This window comes from Seriola lalandi, unplaced genomic scaffold (assembly GCF_002814215.2).
Source record: "Seriola lalandi dorsalis isolate HSWRI2012SDOR001 ecotype SW California unplaced genomic scaffold, Sedor1 jcf7180002054952, whole genome shotgun sequence".
Classification (NCBI taxonomy): domain Eukaryota; kingdom Metazoa; phylum Chordata; class Actinopteri; order Carangiformes; family Carangidae; genus Seriola; species Seriola lalandi.
The window spans coordinates 1,239,945-1,258,479 of record NW_019525503.1 but is presented as its reverse complement, the minus strand read 5'-3'; the positions used below and the strand labels follow the sequence as shown (position 1 = coordinate 1,258,479).

The following is an 18,535-nucleotide window of genomic DNA, read 5'->3' as shown; positions in this document are numbered from 1 at the left end:
TATTTAAGAATAAAAGCAATAACTAACATACTTCCATTTGCACACATACGTCCCACATACAAATACACAGTTCATACTTCTTTGCATAAACTTTTTGACTGTAATGAAGAAAGGCAGATATGCTCTCTAAATCTCTGAGAGGCCAATGAGGTTTTCCTAATCGAATGCACGGCCTCATTTCTCTTCCTGTGCTGACTCTATAATAGTAAACTAGCAGGACGTGAAGTTACGCTGTGCGCAATGTTCAATTACTGGCATGTGTAAAAACCATTTAAAGATGTTCAGAGTGGAAAGCAGAGACCGCAGCATTAAAATTGTTTCTCCTCTCTGTTGTATAATTTCTGCTGCACAGATGTACATTGTGCTGAAGTACCTGCATGTCGAAAGTAATTGCAGTTTCCTCAAGGTGCCGGACTGTCAATTAAAAAGCGAAGCATCTGCCTGGCACCAGGTCTTGAATTATGTGCTTGTTCCTCCTCTGTGAGGCTCCAAATTCATCTCCCTCTGTCAGAATATTATTTAAAAAAAATGTGACAAAATGTGAGAAAGTTGATGAAGATTCTTGTTGCCGGACTCATCTCAGGTAAGAAAACAAATCCACACAAAGCTTGCAGACTTTTATCTCGTAAAAGCTCATACACTGATTACAGTTGGTCAAACAAATAAATTCACATTTTTCTTTTTTGCACCGAGTTTGTGCACAGACACACATCAACCTCCATAAGCCACCAGTGTTTATACTGGTGGGGACATTATGGACTTCATGGACATCAGTATCAAATAACCAAAACTGTTGAGGTTCAACAATTTGATATAGAAAAGAGCCTTTTTTTCGGTGGGGCGGGTTTAATGGCAGCATGGAAAACTAAGCCTTCAAGAAAGAAAGAAAGAACTTCTGGGCTGATTTTTCTGTGCGAGTGTGTGTGTTCAATAAGATTTAGCGTTGCCATTCAGGCGTTTATAAAAAAAGATGGCAGAGGTGAGTGGTGAATTTTCCCGTGGATCAGCCATTGTGTGAGATTCGATAAGTAAAGGTTGGGAGAGTATGAATTCTCAGGTACTGTGTACTTATCCATAGTGTTGCATTATTGAATCAACACACTGAAGTGAAGAGAGCTGCATCACACACACGAGAAAGTAGCCATAGAAAGAACCATGTGGACCACACAAGATAGTAGCGTTTTGGCTGAAAGCAGTGGTTTGATGTTGACAAGGGGGCCACATTCACAAAGTCTTATCAAAAACACAAAAGTATCCAGGAGCCACTCTTATGTGTGTGTTGTCTGAGAGTAAAGCTCTGAAGGCTGAAAGCCCCTAAACCCCTTTTTTTTCTCAGTCATTCAGCTGCAGATAAAAGCTCTGTTAAACACAAAATAGTTGCTCTTTGTGCTTCTTTCATACAAAGTTCAAGCTTTTACTTTGCTTTTACTTTTCAAGTTGGCTTGTTTTTCCAAATCAAACGTCCTTTAATCAAACACACACAAAAAAGAGGTGGAATTTTAATATTAATTTCCAATTTACTTGCTAGGACTTGACTGGATGCCCAAACATCCACAATCATATTTTTCCACCTGAAAACCAAATTCTTTTCCGATGTTTCATCCTATTGGTGCCGATTTTTAACAGAACCGCCACGAGCAAATCATATTGGTAAAATTCCTTGATTCCTTGAAATTGAGGACACTTGAGTCTCTTCATTTAGGTCATTTTCATGATGTACTGGCAAGCAATTACTCCAGGAACACACTGCCTGCGTTGTGTGTGTGTGGCAGCTGCGTGTCTGCTGCATTGCTGCTACTGCCAGCTATATCTACATAGAGTTTGCAGGCTACTCACATTTAGGATTTCTTTTAATTATAAATTAATTTCTGATTTATTTTTGACACAAAATGTCACAAAAAAAAACACTGTGTCCACATGCAGACGAGAAAATGGTTAAAAAATATATTATATTTATATATATATATATATATGACTATGTTTTTGCTGTGAGACGCGCAAGTCACATGTGAAAAATTGGCCGAATCTCTACATCACATGACGCAGCCGCCACGCACACACCACAAATCCAGTGTTCCCGGATCTCAGAAAGAGACAGCTGCTCTTACAAACATGATGTTAGAATAAAAGTAAGAGATGCCGTTTACTGAAATTAAAACCTGTTTTAACACTCATGACATCAACTGAAGCAAAGTTGTATGGGTTTAAACAATTATGTCACGTAGATCTTTTTAAAAATGGCTGTGCCGAAGAGTGGGAATTGAACCATATTTAAAAACATAATTTCTGTCTTCAAGGCAGCACTGTGAAAAGAGGGAACTACTTTTATGGGTAAAATAAATTACTTTGTGGATGATACCAGCTTTTTCCAAGCCATTGCAGACGAGGTTGTATTTGAAAAGACCAACAGGATAAGTGCAGCATATTGGTGTAAACCACGCTGATGTTTTCCAGCATGCATGTCGGATAGGGTGCTGTTAGGGTGTCAAAGTGTCTTCCAAGCAATCAACCAAAACAAGTGTTATTTTGAAAAAAATCTTTACCAGAACTGCAACCATTTTTTTTTTACTCTTTGTCACCAGAAACATTTGGCTGTTAACTTCATACAGAGATTCAAAAGCTTCCAATTCATAGGATACAACATAGAGACATTTATTTCTTGTTTCAATACCCACACCTACCATCAGCCCCAAAAAGCAGCATTGTTCATTAATAACCAAAAATGGAAAACAAAAGAATCTAAAAAAATGTCCGAATACCTCCTGTGGTGCCCCTTAGCCCTCCGTTCTTCCTTTTCCTTCTGTCCATTTATCTGATCCATCCACCCAACTGAAAAATAATGCACAGGTGAGTGTGTGTGTGTGTGTGTGTGTGTGTGTGTGTGTGTGTGTGTTTGTGTGTGTGTCCGCACATGTGTGAAAATATCATTTATAACAAAGAAAAATAAATCTAGACTAGTTTGAAACACTGGCCAAAGGAGAGTCAGCATCTCAGGCTGTCTTTAACAATCTGCTCTCCCGAATCTGACCGACTGCAGAATAAAGTCACTTCCTGTTTTTTTCTTCTTCTCCCTCGCTGCAACCCAGCACAAACACATAACCCACACAGTCGTCGAGTCGGGTTTTAGTTTTGTGTTGCGTCTGTTTCCACAGTGGGCTGTACTGGGATTCTTGGCGGGGCAGAAAGGTCTTCAAAAGGCAAGAGGAGGGGGGGGGGGAGTCAGTGCGGAGGCTCCTTCCTCGTTCGCCATGTTGGATTCTGCACAGACTCACAGAATCTGACTCACGGCTCCTGGTGGACGTGCGGTGGGAACGTTTATGAAGTTCTTTCGTTAGAGTTGAGCCAGAACCAAAATATGACAGTTAATACAAAACAGGGAGAAGAAAAAAGAAAAAGAAAAATAGTTACAACATTCCTGTGTTCTTCAACTTTGTACTTGGTCACTTTTTGAATTCCATATATTTATATCCATATATATTTATATATATATTTATATATTCTTTTTACAATTAAAAACACCATGGATTTGACAGACTATTTGGTTTCTTTTTGTCTAAGTAGTGTTTTTCTTGTTTTGTAAATAAATGCATGTAAATATTTTTTTTCTTTTTCCGTACTGTCAGTCGGTGTAAAGGCGGCCACTCCAGAAGTGTTTGTATGTTTGAGTCCGTACAGTATGCATATCATCAGCACATTTTCTCAATTACCATGATATTACTTTTTTTTTTTCAATTCTGCGTTTCCCTTCACGTCCCACAGATGCAGAGCACCACAGTCTTTCACACACTATCAAACCGAACGTGACTGTGTTAAGTCGTGTCCTTTCATTGGCCGGTCTGGCCCAGGTCTCTGTGTGATAGGCTGGGGCTGAGTAGCTGGGTCTGCGTTGGTCCGTTACAGCTCAGCACCCCAGCGCTTCCTCCGTTAGGGTTCAGGAAGCAAACAGTTTCTCTGGCCGCCACCAGCGCAGCCGTCAACCCGGTGCTGCTGCTGCTGCTGATCCCGCCCTCTTCCTGCTTCCTGTGAGCCAACGCCAACGCCCTGAGCTGCTCCTGCGCCTCCTCCAGCAGCAGCGCCACCTCGTCCTGCGGCTGGCCGACAGCGGACGAGCAGGAGGAGGACGACAAATCGACGCATGGCGCCTTCTCTCTCCTCTCACCGTTGCAGGGCGTGGCTCCGCAGGTGACAGACATCGTTGTGGTTGCCGGGGTGACACTGGTTTGCATACAAGACACCTCGTTGTCATGGTGACACTGGACAGAGGGGATAATTGGGATGGAGCAGGAGCGAAACGGAGGAGGCGGGGAGTGGCTGTGACGGCGGCCGGGCCTCCGCAGGCTCCGGGTGGAGGTATTCGGATCGGTGTGCTCCGACGGAGGGCACAGGCCGGAACGCACCTCCATGTGACCGCTCCAAGGTGATGGTGACGTCGTCTCCATGGAAACAGGAGTCTGCATATGTAGGAGGGCATCTCGTCTGGGGTTGTCGCATTGGTTCTCTCCCTGAATTTGCCAGCTAGACAAGATAGAAAACAGAGAACGGGGAAAGAACAGGACAGAGACAAAAAGACAAGGAAGGGAGCAAAGGTTATTCAACTAGGGGGGAAACTTCTACACTTCACCGAGAGGAGAAGTCATTGCGTGTTTGAGTATGATTTCAACTCCATCGCCTTTTCAAACTCCCACGCTGAAACCCTGACAGAATACACAGAGGGACAGCTCCCCGCCCTTTGCCATTTCACAGGCTAACCAAGGATGCAGAGAGAGAGGAAGATGAGTCTGACATCTTTCTTTCATCTCTTTATATCTGAGTCTGTGCACACTCAAAAAAAAGAACCCTCCAAAACCTCAGCTCCTTTATAAAAGTGAAGAGGTAACAGAGAGTTCACTTTTTGTATTATTAATTTAATCGCTTTAAGCATGTTGAATATAAAGAGTGTTGTTTTAAAGTCGAAGGCTGTCAGCTTGAGTCAAGGACGACTGAGTTAATGGCCCATCACGTGTGTTAATTTGCTTTTATTTTTTCTTCCATTTTAGTGAGTTCCACTTTTAGGTCAAGACCATTTGCTTTGTTTGAAAATCCTTTCTGAGTCACTCCCGCTCAGAGATTGTATAACAGCACTGATTCAAGTTATGATAGGTAGGTCTTTTCCTTTACTTTTTAAGTTTTTAATCTCTGCCCCTCAGTCATTTCTTTGCCTGCAACTCACTCCGTCACTCCTCAGGTGTTTTTCCTCTTTACATTTTTGCAAATGTGACCTGTCAGCATGTTCACATGTTGTTGCTGCTTCTCAAACCAAGTTATTAACCCATTCCCACTTGTGTGTCCTGCCTCTTTCTGTAGCTGTGGGTCTCAGCTTATTTGTTATCCCTCTCTGTGGTCAACCAATGTCAATTAAACTGAACAGCAACAGCAGGGCCAGCCCTATAATCGCAAGTGTCCGTGACTCACTGACTGACTGAGTGAGTGAGTGATAACAACTGTTTTCAATTACATTTACCATACAAGGTCCAGCAAGTTTTGACCTAGTATTGATTTTTTAATCTGTTGGGTCTTTCCCGTTAATGTCTATATTTACATGACCCAAGAAACCACATTAAAAGGAGAAATTTTCCAACTGCTTTAAAGAAGAATTGGAAAATGGGCTTATATGCTGTGCACCGTAGCAACCCAGTGACACAGGTAATATCTGTGTACATCTGGCCAGTAATCAGATACTGATCAGAAATGACACCAACAGTTTTCCCTCACAGTGGAAATATATCAGATTTTTACTGTCTAGCTGCAGTAACTGACACATTCAGACTCACGGAAGCGACCAGCCTTTATTTTAGTGTCACTTTTAGTTTAGTTTTACTTTAGATTTAATTGTTTTTGAGGCAAAGATGCACTGCTGTGAGTAATCATTTTCCCCTGCACCCTGCTGCTCTGCTCTCACACTGATACTCCCCCAGTCTGAACTTTTAGTTATACTGCACAGATGCAGACAAAAAAAAACTCATTAGAAAGCTTGTTTCATGTATGTGCACCAACTCTATCACAATGCAAGAACGATCACTTTCTTTACAACCTGAACTACGTTAAAATAACATGTTATGGCAAAATAAACTGTGATAATGTGTGATTAGAGTTAGGCAACTAAAATACCTAGTTAATGTTATAACTGTTAGAACTATTTTTTAGCTTTAATTGGACAGTGTAGAGATGACAGGAAACGAGGGGAGAGAGAGAGAGACAAAGGTCCCAAGCTGAACAGGAAATGGTGATGGCACCTGAATGTTTCACTCATGTAAGGGCAAAGTTGACATGAGACAACAAAAAACACTTATGTTTGGGAAAAGTCAACACTTAACTGTTACTCGCTTACTAACTTAATTTCAAGTCTGGGACAGGACACACACTCTGGTGTCCTGGGTGAAAGCTGCAGGTCAGCAGGTCCTTACTTGAGACTTGGGAGACGCCAATAACAAGCCTCTTTGCCCATTCTGGCTTTATATAAAGCTTCTGAAGTGTGTTCTCTGCATGTGGGTCCTGTTTAACAACATTACACCAAGTCTGCCTGGGTCTTGACCTGACTTCTTTGAGCCCAGACATAATCTCTTTCTCCCTATTTCTCTGAGTGACCATGCCCTCAGTGTTATCAGTGTCTAAATCCAGCTGCGTTCTAGAGCGAGACCTCATTATCTTTGTGTAAAAATTCATAATCCTCTGCAACGGCTAAAGCTTTTTCTGCCACGTCAAAAATTCAACTAGGAGTCCCTCTCCCCTGTGCTACCCCCATCACACGCACTCAACGTTCTCCATCAAGGTGAGCAGAAATAGAGGTGGGTGGAGAAGGTGCCTTTCCACACTCAAAGGAAATCACATCCTCGTTTTATTGCTGCAGTATTTTTCCGAGACATGAAAAACCTTTTCGGAAAAACCACAGCGGAGCTTTGGCGGGGGCCCACAGAGAGGATCCCGGGAGCGATAAGAGAGGATGATGCGAGGGTGCTAATTCCCAAGATAACATTCACAGACAAATCTCTCTTTTGATGTGTTGAAACACAATCAGATTGCAAAAATCTATGAAGCAAAGTTCAAATATAGACCCCCGGAGCAACGCGGGAGCAGCTAGAGGGGTATTACAGTGAGATTGTGAGCGAGTGAGGTGAGATAAGTGACCAGGCTTTTATCTTTTACAGGAGTTCATTACAAGTGTTAACAGTCACTTTTATTAATCCATTCCCCTACAGATAATTTCTTAATCTACCTCAACTTGCTGTTAAAGTAAAATATGTAATGTGATGCAGTGATCTTGTAACACTGAGCATATGCACATGCACATGCACGTAGGTGTGCACACCTACACAGACGCATGCAGAAGCTCTATCTGTCTAAGTAAAGGCTGTGCATATCACGTAATGAAAAACAAACTTACAGAGGGAGGGAGAAACTGGCACATTTCTTTAAAAAAAAAAAAATGCTGCAAACAGTGGACGAAAAATAAAAAAATGTGTGCAGTCTCTCTGTCAGCCGTTTCGGAGACAGTTTTATCTTAAAATAGTAGTAACAACACAGGACATTCTGTCTCCCTGTCAGCCATTTTGTTGAGATAACACTAGGCTTCTCTAAGAGGCATAGAATATAACGGGCAACCTTTTTTTTTTAAAGCTTTTTCTAACTGTCACACACTATCTGCACATTCCTCCATCACTTTTTTATTTTTATTTTTATTTTTTTAACTTGTTTTACTTTATTTTTGAACGCTGTCCGTTTGTGTCCGAAATGAATTCAGACTTCTCGTCTCTCTGTTTCTGTCTCTGTATCTCTGCCTCGGTCTCCGTGCAGCCATGGTCAAACTGTCTCCATGGCAACCCAGAGTATGGGAGAGAGGGATGCCGTCGTCTGTCCGTCCATCTGCCGTTATGTGAAGTCTTAGATTAGATAGTGAATGAGTGAGTAAGTGACTGAGTGTGTGTAGGTCAGTGACTCAGCCAGCGTGATCCGAATGTGTGTGTGACTGAATGACAGTGTGTATGAATAAGCGAGCATGACCTCCTGCCATCAGCATGTCCCAAACTACGTCTGATTTTGATGCAGCATCTGTGCATGTGTGCATGAGTGTGTTTTCTTTTTTTTTCAACGTGTGGTGGTGTGAACAGATGCTCCGAGGGCACAGGAAAAAAAATAAAAATGGAGCTTAAGCAGAGCAGCATGTGGGGAAGACTAAAGGACACTTGACCAGAAGACATTTGGGCCAACCAGGGGACACATGAGTGACATTTTGGCTGTGGCTGTGAGTGACAATATGACACTTAAGCTGACCAGAGGGCACTCGGAGGGGGGGGGTTACTTGAGTCAACCAGAGGGGGCACTTTGGTCGAGCAGAGGTTTACATCACTTGCCCAGAATAACATGGAGCACCCAGAAGACGCTTGGGCTGGCCAGAGCACCCTCGAGCGGGCCAATGAGAATAGCAGTTGTGTCACACTTGGGCAGCTCAAGTGTCCCTCAATAGTGACATCTGGGCAAAAATGAAGCATGAAATCCCACGCTTAATTAATGATTCAAACCAAAGGGAACTTGGGCACTCGGAGCACAAATGGCAGGGGTGACGACCCCTGTATTTCCTGCCTTCTGTGCCCCACTGAATCCACCGTATGTCTAGCTGTTGTGTGCATGTATGCTTTGTGTGTTAGTGTGTTTTTGTCCACTGGTGTCTATCTCCTCTTCCTATTTCTATCAGTATGCATGTAGGTCATGTGGAGCTTTATCCCGAGCTGGAACCGCTGGGACCTGATCGCCTGAAGTGAGGCTTGCCGGTCCAGGTGGGTAAAGCACTGACTCATGACCCACCAAAAAAAAAAAAAAAGGTCAAAGCACAGTGGCTCTCACACGGAATACATTTAATAATCATTTCCGCTGATCATTTGCATTTCCCCTGGCTGCTGCACATGCAGTTTTGCCTGAGAAGTCTAACCCCGCCGTGCTTCATTTGAATGCCAGGATTTAATTGTTGGTCTACCTCCCGAGCCGTCGCATTAAAAAGCCCAAAGTCTGAATATAATGCAAACGCGACGCGATGTTAGAGTGAAGGAGAGAGAGCGAAAGATGCAGGATGTGCAGCCTGCGTCGTGTCCTCAAAAGCACGAGCACCAGGCGAAGCCTCTCCCCTGAGCTTGTGCCACTGTACTGCAGACCACAACATAACATGACCTTGTTTTTATCTTTGCTCAGCAGATTGGAAAACAAAAGGGATGAGGGGGAGGTTAAAAAAAAAAGAAATTCAGCCTTTTTTTTTCTTCTTCTTGGAAAAAAAAAAAAAATCATAGAATTGGCTTTGAAATATCCACTCTTGAAATGAAATCCACAGCTTATTCCATGACAGTCCTGTATTTTTCAGTTAGTGGCTTTCATTGAAATGACTCAGCACATGGAGGATCCAGCAAAGAAGTAAAGCGGGGACAAAAAAAGAGAGAGAGGGAGGGAGGTGAGGATAAAACCTTGAAATACTATAGATCTTTAAGCTGTAATTACACTTAAACCAGCCTTTGTTTCTCTGCATAGTAAGAGCCTGTAAGCGTCAGTGGTCGCCATCGCACAGTAAGATTTATATATATCAACGTATACACACGTTCAAAGGCCAGACATGAATGACTTCCTGTCTAAAGATAACCCTTTATGGAAGATGTGGTTTCTGTAATCCTCACCGTCTCTGTGCTTCAGCTTCCTTCTCGGTGGAGTCCACTTCTTGAAGGTGTTGGTAGGCGGGGCCCGAATACTTGGATCCTCCAATTGGATTCAGCCTTCCTCGGGGAATGGGCGGGGTCCTGCGCGAAGCTGACCAATGAGCTGTCCGTGTTCTCTGATCTGGGCTGTGAGACAAGGAGCCGCTTCTGTGGAATAAAAAGAGGTCAGGAAGGAGTCAGAAGTTATTAATGAATATAGTAAGTCATAGAAAATGCTGTTAGATATGTAGCTAGTGGGATTTTAGCTGGTGTCAGCAGCAGAAGTCTCACAGGTCCCTTTTATTATATATAAGAATTAATTAAGACTTAAAACTTGAGTTGGGCAATATCTAAATTAAACTCAGTTTAACTGGGTCAGATAGGGTCCTGTTGTATTGCTGGGGGTCTCAGGATTGTGTGTCAGTATGTGTAAAACTCAGCTCTAATTACATGTCATAATATCATATCATCATCATCTGAGGAAGAAGTGTTTTTTGAAGCGAGTACATTGATTTTTATTGCTACTTTTTTTTTTTTTCACCACGGCTGCCTGTCAGTTAGTGGAGCATCAAGTCTGTCCTCTGGCTGTTTTTGGATTAAGTCTCTCTCTTCTTTTTTAGAATAAATTTATCCACTTCCACGGGTCAGTTTTGGAGCCAGGCCAGAATTATGGACCTGTGAAAATCTGTAATAAGCATAATCTCTACAGTGATGTCTGTATCAATATATGACCTCAAATGCTTTATCAAACTGAATATTTATAAAACACTGGACTGGAAAATTAATTGCCCTTTTCCAGCAAATAGTCCCTGAGCGCAGGCATGAAGCTCAGGATCTACGACCAGGAACTCTGATCCATTTTGCATTTGACTCACATTGTTTTGAATTACATTCATTATGTTATTTTAATCTTACTGTTGTGTGACAGAGATTCAAATTCTTTTGTGGATTTTTTCTTTATTTGACTGTCAGTTAATTTTTCGATATCGGTACTGATACTGATACCTTGACCTCGATACTGATTCATAACAATACTTTTGTGGATACTCATTCACTCCTTAGTATCAAAGTTTGGTAACGAATGACGAATGTTCAAAGTGTCCGAGTTTGAGACCCAGCCCTCGTTATGAAAAATGAAGCCAACGTGGAAGATCCACAAATGGCCACTAGAGTCCGCCTTAAATGAGGGTTTGGCCATTTTTGAGTGACAGGTAGGCGAGCGTATGCTTGCCACAAACCGGCACGCACCGAAGTCTCGGCTCCAAACACGGCACCACCTCTTTGCCCTATTTACCCATTTTTGGATTGGCCGAGAGTTAGGCGGAGTCAGGCGCTGCCATGATGGCGACGGCTGGGCAGCTCGCTCTCAGCTTCAAAACTGCTCCTCAGAAACCTGTGGGTGACGTCACGGAGGCTACATCCATCTATATTTACAGTCTATGGATGTAACACAAGTTCACTGGCCGAGACTGGAACCGTGGACGTCGTGGTTATGTAGTAAACGCCCTAATGCAGCGTGTGACTGCGATGTTTGAATGATGTTGCTGCTTCCTGCTGAAGTTGAAATGCGGTTAATGTTCCTGAGCTCCTGAGACGAGTTCTTGGTTCCTGCAGAAGTCTGAAGAGTGTCATTAACAACACCTCTGCTTAGTTACACATCCTTTAAGATAACTGCTCATTTGTGGCTGCCACATAAATCAGTTGTATTAGAGTAATTAAAAAGTATGGTGTTTATGTGCATATCCCCTTTGTTTACATACAGCCTCTCAAAAGAGCCAGAAAGTGTGTGTGCACACTATGAGTTACTTTACTGAAGTAGCCTCATGCTGCTATTATATTTTTATATTTTTTTCAGGTTTAATTTTTGCCCAATCCCCATTTACAATGTTCTGGCTCTGAGCCCTCATTCATATTTAACTCTGCTGTTTTGAAGGATAGATTTGCCTCTAAAAATGGGCTTCTTAGCCATAACAACTGGGAGCTCAACTTATATTCAGACACTTAATAGTGTTGGCAGAGTTTTATATAAGGGCTTTTAAATGGGATATTTCTGAAAAAACAGAATTAGCCTTGGCCTGTTTCTTTCTGGCTATTTTGGACCATGGTATCCCAACATAACTCTGCTGTCCGGACAATAGTGCCTGAGTATGTGCATAAGCTGATGTGACTGCAAAAAAAATAAACCCCGATCACCCATTTGTGGTAACAGCAACAGACTTCCAGCCAAGGACTTTTGTGATCAACTGAGAGAAACTCTCTTTATGGAGAGAGAAAATGAGACAGAGAGAAAAAAGGGTGAAGGAAAAGTCTTGCTGGAGTTTGGCCAAAAGGTCATAGAGGTGGACTTTGTGGTTGGAAGGTTGTCTGATGGTATTTCTGGTTTGCCTTGGAAGACATCCTCTCAGCTGCTGCCTGCATTCCCCTGAAAAAAGATGATTAACCCCCAGCTGCTGCGGTGGAGTCGCTCAGCAGTAAGAAGCAGGAAACCGTGAGCGGACTGAGAGGCTCTCGGCTGTGAATGACTGTAACTGAACGGCAACGAAAGACAACAAAGGCACAAAAAAAAAAAAAAAAACATTATGTGCACAGTTTCCTCATTTCCTCTGGGGTCAATGAAAGTTTGGTTTCATGTTTTTTTTGGTGAAATAACAAAAGGGGAGGGGCGCTGTGGAAGACATGGTGACTGAGAAAACATTGGAATTGATGTGGTATATTGTGGTTAGTGTGTTTGCATGATGAGATGTTTTAATCAAGGTCTGTGGTTAATAATGATAATAATAATAATAATAATAATAATAATAATGATGATGATGATAATAATAAGGAATTTGCATCCCGACCCCCCAGCAACAGTCGGGAGCCCACACTGGTGGATGGAGGCAGGTCCCTGCCATGCCCCACCCACGGACCCGAGTCATGCTCAACCCAACATCCCTCTGTTTTTTTAAGGTTTTTGAATATATTACTGACAAAGTAAAAAAATTCCTACACGCTATAAAAACAGAATACCAATAGATGGTGTGATGTACAGACTCCTGCTGCAGGAGCTCAGCTCTCTTTGTTTCAGCTCGGTGAATGTGTTTGCTCGTGTGTATTGTAACAGAAAAACCAACCTGGGCGAAGATGGGAATTCTAACTCAGAAGGAGACACTTTGTTTGTGTGTGTGCGTGTGTGTGTGTGTGTGTGTGTGTGTGTGTGTGTGCGCGAACTGAAGTGTGTTGCTGCTGATGAACATGCCAAAGCCCATCCAGCTTGAACACACCACTGAGCAGTGTGAGAAAAAGCTTACTAGGATTTACATGTCTGCGCTGGCTCATAAATCCCTGCACATGTGCTTCCCATTTTATCTCTGTCCCATCTCGTCTGTGTTCATGACTGTTATAGATATGCTTATTAACATGTTTATAGCTTTAATTATAATCACTATCATTCTTCCGTAAATCAGCCATTAGCTTTCTCTGCACTGTAATGTGGGTAATTCAATTTCTCCCTTCACTGCGTCCCCGCTGCGTTCGGGAAAGGACACCGAAGTTGCTTATTGTTTGTATAATCTGCATTAAAACTGTTTCTCGCAGTAAACAGAGGGGAACAGCTGCGCTCTGGGTGCAAACTGAACCTCATACCTGTGATGTTTTGCTGCGCCTCTGGAGCTGCTTGACGGTGTGGCGGTGATGTTGCAGTGCGGGAAGCTGGACTCACAGTCGTTTCCCTGGCGAGGCTGGGAGGAGCGTTTGCAGTACTGCAAAAAACAAAACAAACAAACAAACAAACAAACAAGAAAATTGTAAGTTTTTTAAAAAACTGAAAAATCCTTCATATCAATTAATCATATGACGTTAAAGGTCCCATTTTTTAACAGAGTGAGATTTCCATGTATTTTTTTTAAATCATAAAGCAGGTTTATGTTCTATATTGATACTGTGAAAGTATCAGAGTCCACAGAGAAATGCACAAAACAACATATATATCTTCTTCTGGATATCAACACTTCAAGTAAAACACCAGAAAAAGTGTGAAACTTCACACTTTTAAAGACGTACATTTTTACATGGTGCGATGTAAAGCGTTCCCACTCAATGAAACGTCTCCTCTTTCTTAAGGAGGGTATGGTGAGATTTCGTAGATCTCTCCAGTTAACCTCCCCCAGCTCTCTCACTCATGCTGGGAGCCTCAGGGTGGGGTGTGCCTGCTGCTTTGATTCTGGAAACTGATTGTCAGACTCTTAATGGAGTCACGTCACTTCTATTTCTGTCTTTCCACCACCCCACCTTCCTCGTCCTCATTCTTGCCTTTTCAGGGATTGAGGTAAATTGTTGTGGAGAGCAGACGGGAGGCTGTTGATACAATGAAACTTGATATAATGAAGAGCACAAAGGCTTCTGGAGGGTGGCAACATCACAGACGACAGCGATGGTTCAATATTTGGCAGATGGTCAAGAAACAGGAGACGCCTACCTGGAAAAGATTGGCGCACTGTGGTGTGTATGTTACAGGTGAAAGGCAACAATCGTACACAGTATATCTGCATTTAAATTGAAGTTACTCTTCTATGCCACAGAGGACTTGCAACAACATAATGTGAACTTTCTATTAGTCACTCATAACGCAGCCCTCTGACTCGCACGTAGACGTTGCTCTGGTTTGAATGCCGTTAAGACAGTTGCACAAATCCTGTAAATTCCTTGGTAAAATGATGAGATCCCAGCGAAGCGCCACACAGAAATCTTCTTAATTCTATGGTAACAACCATGTCTAATGTTTAATATGACAATCTGCTGCTGATCTTAAACATTTCAGAGAATAAATTTGAATATTTTGAACAGTATAGTATAGACGCAGATCATTTGCATATTAACCCGGCTCCATGTGCTATCTTTTCTTTAAGTGACACTTCGCATGAAATAAGGCAAGAAATACCATGAAATGAATCATTAATATGCCCTGTTTAAAGCCTGGATTCATCACAGTGGGAAAGTTGATTAGTTAAATCTCTGCAATTAAGCTCTCAGTGTGTCTTTGTACCCTGGGATATCAAGAAATAAAAGATGGAGAATTGAAATATGTGGACTTGCTTTATAAACAACAGTGTCTCATTCTGCAAATACATACAGATCTTTTAAAAGCTCATGATGTCATTTTTTTTCTTGAGCCAACTCATAATTATTTTGAAGCTGCAGCTCATGGTGTTGTATTGTATTATAAGGTTTTCATGATAATTTGTTCACCTGTTTTACACGGTCACTCAAACACAAAAGTCCTGGATCATTTCACCCTGATGGTTTCTAACAAGATTTATTGCTTCTTGTATTCTTCCTATAACACGGATCTATATCTTCATCTTTATTGCTTTCTATCCATTTTGAATCTCTTTCTCATCCACATTGATCCTTCCTGTGTCCCCTCTCCTCCCCTGCGCTCCCCCTCATGACGGGATATCTAAATCAGCACTGCAGTGGAGGTGTGCGGGTCCCAGCTTCTTTCTTTTTCACTCTTTTCATTTCTTCAGTCCCCACATCTCTGGAGAGCCAAATATGCAATGAAACAAAGCAGCTCTTTGATTCTCCGCTTCATGATGCGGTTGACAAGGCAGACTCACTCAGTTACACGGCAGCAAAGATCTGCTGTGAGCTTCTCAAAAGAAACACAGGACAGCACAAGAAAGTGATTTAGGCTTCAAACTTTAAAAGCCCGAAAGATGCGAGGGGAGCGGTGCCGGTTTGATTTCTCACCTACAACACACAGACCTTATCTGTGGTTGGCATCTATCTGTGGCAGCGACAGTTTCCTCTCCTCAGCGTTATCTGAGCATCGTCTACACTCTAACTTCTAGACTTTGGTGACATCAGGTAAGAGAGGCCTATTTTTGTGCAATTTCTTGCTCCACAGTACTTTCATGACTGTTCTCTATACAAAGTTCCTAGCGCTTGATGTCTGACTAACAAGGCTGTCACTGATGCAATCCCTTTTAAGGACCCTCTGCGGGACACCAGCCTCATTAGCGTCACACATGCTGCCATGGTTATGTGACCATTCAGACATTTGGAGGCTGAATTGTATTTATAAAATCATGATACAGTGACAGGAAGAAAGTGAGCCCTTTGGAGTTACCTGGTTTTCTGCATTGACTGGTCATAAAATATCACAAATCTAGACAAACCCAGTGTCCCTAAGCTTGTATCACACAGATAAATACAATCTTTTGTGTCTTTGTTGAACATACCAAACACTGATTGTGCTGGTGGAAAAAGTAAGTGAACCCTTGGATTTAATAACTGGTCGAACCTCCTTTGGCAGCAATAACCTGAAACCAGCTCTACCAGCAGCTGCTGATCAGACCTGCATAATGTTCAAGGGGAAGTTTCTTCCTACAGAACGGCTTCAGTTCAGCAGCCCAGCTCTAGGAAGAGTAGAAGAAATCATCTCCATTTATAGACAGATTGTCTGACTGCGGACTGATGAACGTCTGAACTCTTTGAGGTAACTTCGTGCTTCATGCCAATCAACTGTTCTTGAGACTAAATCTTCTGAGATTTGTGAGTCATGGATCATATCGGCAGATACAAAAACCATCTCAGTGTAGTTTTACATCTCGTCTCTCAGGCTTCTCTCTGGAGCTCTAGTAACAACAGGTCGGTGAGCCAATCAGAAGAGAGGAGGTTCTGACTCTCTGTTCTGATTGGCTGACTGTTTTGTGATCAGAACATTTCAGGTAAGACACCCAGAGAAACCAAATCCTACAAGGCTCCTGATAGGCCAGACTTGGGGGCGTGGCAGAGGGCGGTGGTTCTTTCCTTGTGAGTCCACCATGTTTATGCAATACTTATCTTACACAATTCTGTAAGATGAAAAGAATGCAGATATACAGTATTAATTTAATGCAAATCAAATACATTTGAGGGAGCAATCAGATAAATCCAACACCGCCCTGTTGCATCACCGCCTGTGCTGCGACTGCTAAAACTTCTCTCATCTTTTCCGCTCTCTGCTGCTCTGACACCAAACACATTCAAGCTGCTAATTGATACAGAAGCTTCCAACAAGAAGTTGTTAATTTCTCAGCCTGTGATAAAATGGAAAATATGAAGTTTTCACTGTGGGACATTACGCCGGTGACCTAAGAAAGCACAGCTACACTTATTCAAACGGAGGAGGATCTGTCAACGCTCGGATGTGCTGTTAATTAATTAATGATTGAGAGGAAATGTACGGGAGTTTAATCGCCTCTGCTGCTTGTAACTGAAGGAAAGTCCAAGTTTCCTGACTCAACAACGCTTTGCTTTTACAGTTACAGAAGTCTTGTGTTTAACTTGTTTATCAGTTATACTCTAATACAGAGCATTGCCTACTCGCTCACGGAGGGAGAAGTGCCTCCAATCCATTCACGCTGACACTGTGCGGTTCGGCGTCCATTTTGTTTCCGTTTGAAAACAGATTCGAGGCTTTAGAAAAGACCGCTTGAGGAAAAAGAAAACCTAAACTTCGTGCATGCGTCATACAGCACTATACTGACTGTGCACAGGGATCATCAATAAAAATGTAATGTTTCTTCGCACAGCTGCAGGCGGAGAAACTCGGCTCTTTAGCTCCATAAACATGTGCAGATACGCCAGAGCAGAAGTAATCATCACTTCAACGCTGACTTTGTGCCACATCTGGACATTTGTAGTGCAAAGGGTGCATGTAATGGTGTATATTAGTGGATGTGAATGTGTGTATGTGTGTGTGGACTGTAATGGATGTTTTAATCTCTGAGATAGAGGCTAGTGTGCACCGTATGCCTCTGGCACAGACGTTTTTTAACACTGACAGACTCTCCGGAGGGGGAACCAGGAGATGATTTCTATGATTTGTACAGAGATGTTGGCATTAATAACAGCGATGCAGCATTATAAACACACACACACACACACACACACTGTAGTCTCAGACCTAACCTTAGCAGTAGGCGCAGGGTAGTCTTGTTCACGATAGACAGAAAGATAGCACAGATTTAATTATGCAGCAATGACAGACGGACTCTGTGGAACACCTGCAGAATTCATGATAGGGTGGTAAAAGCTGATTGATAGAGAGAGACTGTCTCACTCAGAGCTGCTCTTTAGTTTACTGTATAATCAAATACTTCCAGCAAATGGCCCTGAGGTGCTAATCAGAAGTTTTCATTTTCTATAACAGGCCACCGCTGGAAACTTCCGCTGCTTTCGTCATGACCCGCGCGACCACATGAGGTGTTCGTCCACGGACGCACTCGCTAAAATGCAACGGGAATGTAAAAAATCCAAAATGCATTTAGATAAGGCGAAATTAAATGGGGATTTAATTATAGTGACGAACAAAGGCTGCAGAGAAATTCAGCATATCATCCTGCTGTGTGTGACACATTTCTGTGAGTGCATGCTACTGAACACCAGTGACCCTGTGTCTGTTGTTCTGTGTTGAGAAATGTTGGTAATTGATCGCCTGCAGACAAAAATCGATGTGATTCTGGGTGCGTAGGCAAAAATAAATAAATAAATAAATAAATAAACAAATACAATTCATTTGCATGTAAGTTCCCCGAAGGCTCGTGGAGGAATGAAATAAATAAAACAAGATTTTAAAAGCAACATTTTTACACTAAAGATTAGCTGTGTTTTTTCTAAACAATGCATTCTGTAGAAACAGTAAACAATGATCAGTAATTCATGAGCCGGCGCTAATCGAGCAATTAGCAAAATAAGAGCCAAAGGACTACTTTTACATTTCTTTCCTATTATATTTAGGTATAATGTGATTCTATTGTAGTATGTTGAAATGTATTCTATTGTAGTTTTCTGTTCTTGGC

General features: G+C 42.2%; 1 protein-coding gene across 1 annotated transcript in view; it reads right to left on the bottom strand.

Annotated features, from left to right (window-relative positions):
• Positions 1–2,549: 2,549 nt before the first annotated feature.
• The window catches only part of nrg3a (neuregulin 3a), a 333,808-nt gene continuing 317,822 nt past the window's right edge, over positions 2,550–18,535 (bottom strand). The window contains exons 8-10 of the mRNA XM_087170536.1: positions 13,335–13,450; positions 9,693–9,878; positions 2,550–4,515 (exon numbers count right to left, since the gene is read on the bottom strand). Of these exons, the coding sequence (XP_087026662.1) occupies positions 3,825–4,515; positions 9,693–9,878; positions 13,335–13,450 (993 nt within the window). The 3' untranslated portion in view covers positions 2,550–3,824. The remainder of the gene's footprint in view (positions 4,516–9,692; positions 9,879–13,334; positions 13,451–18,535) is intronic.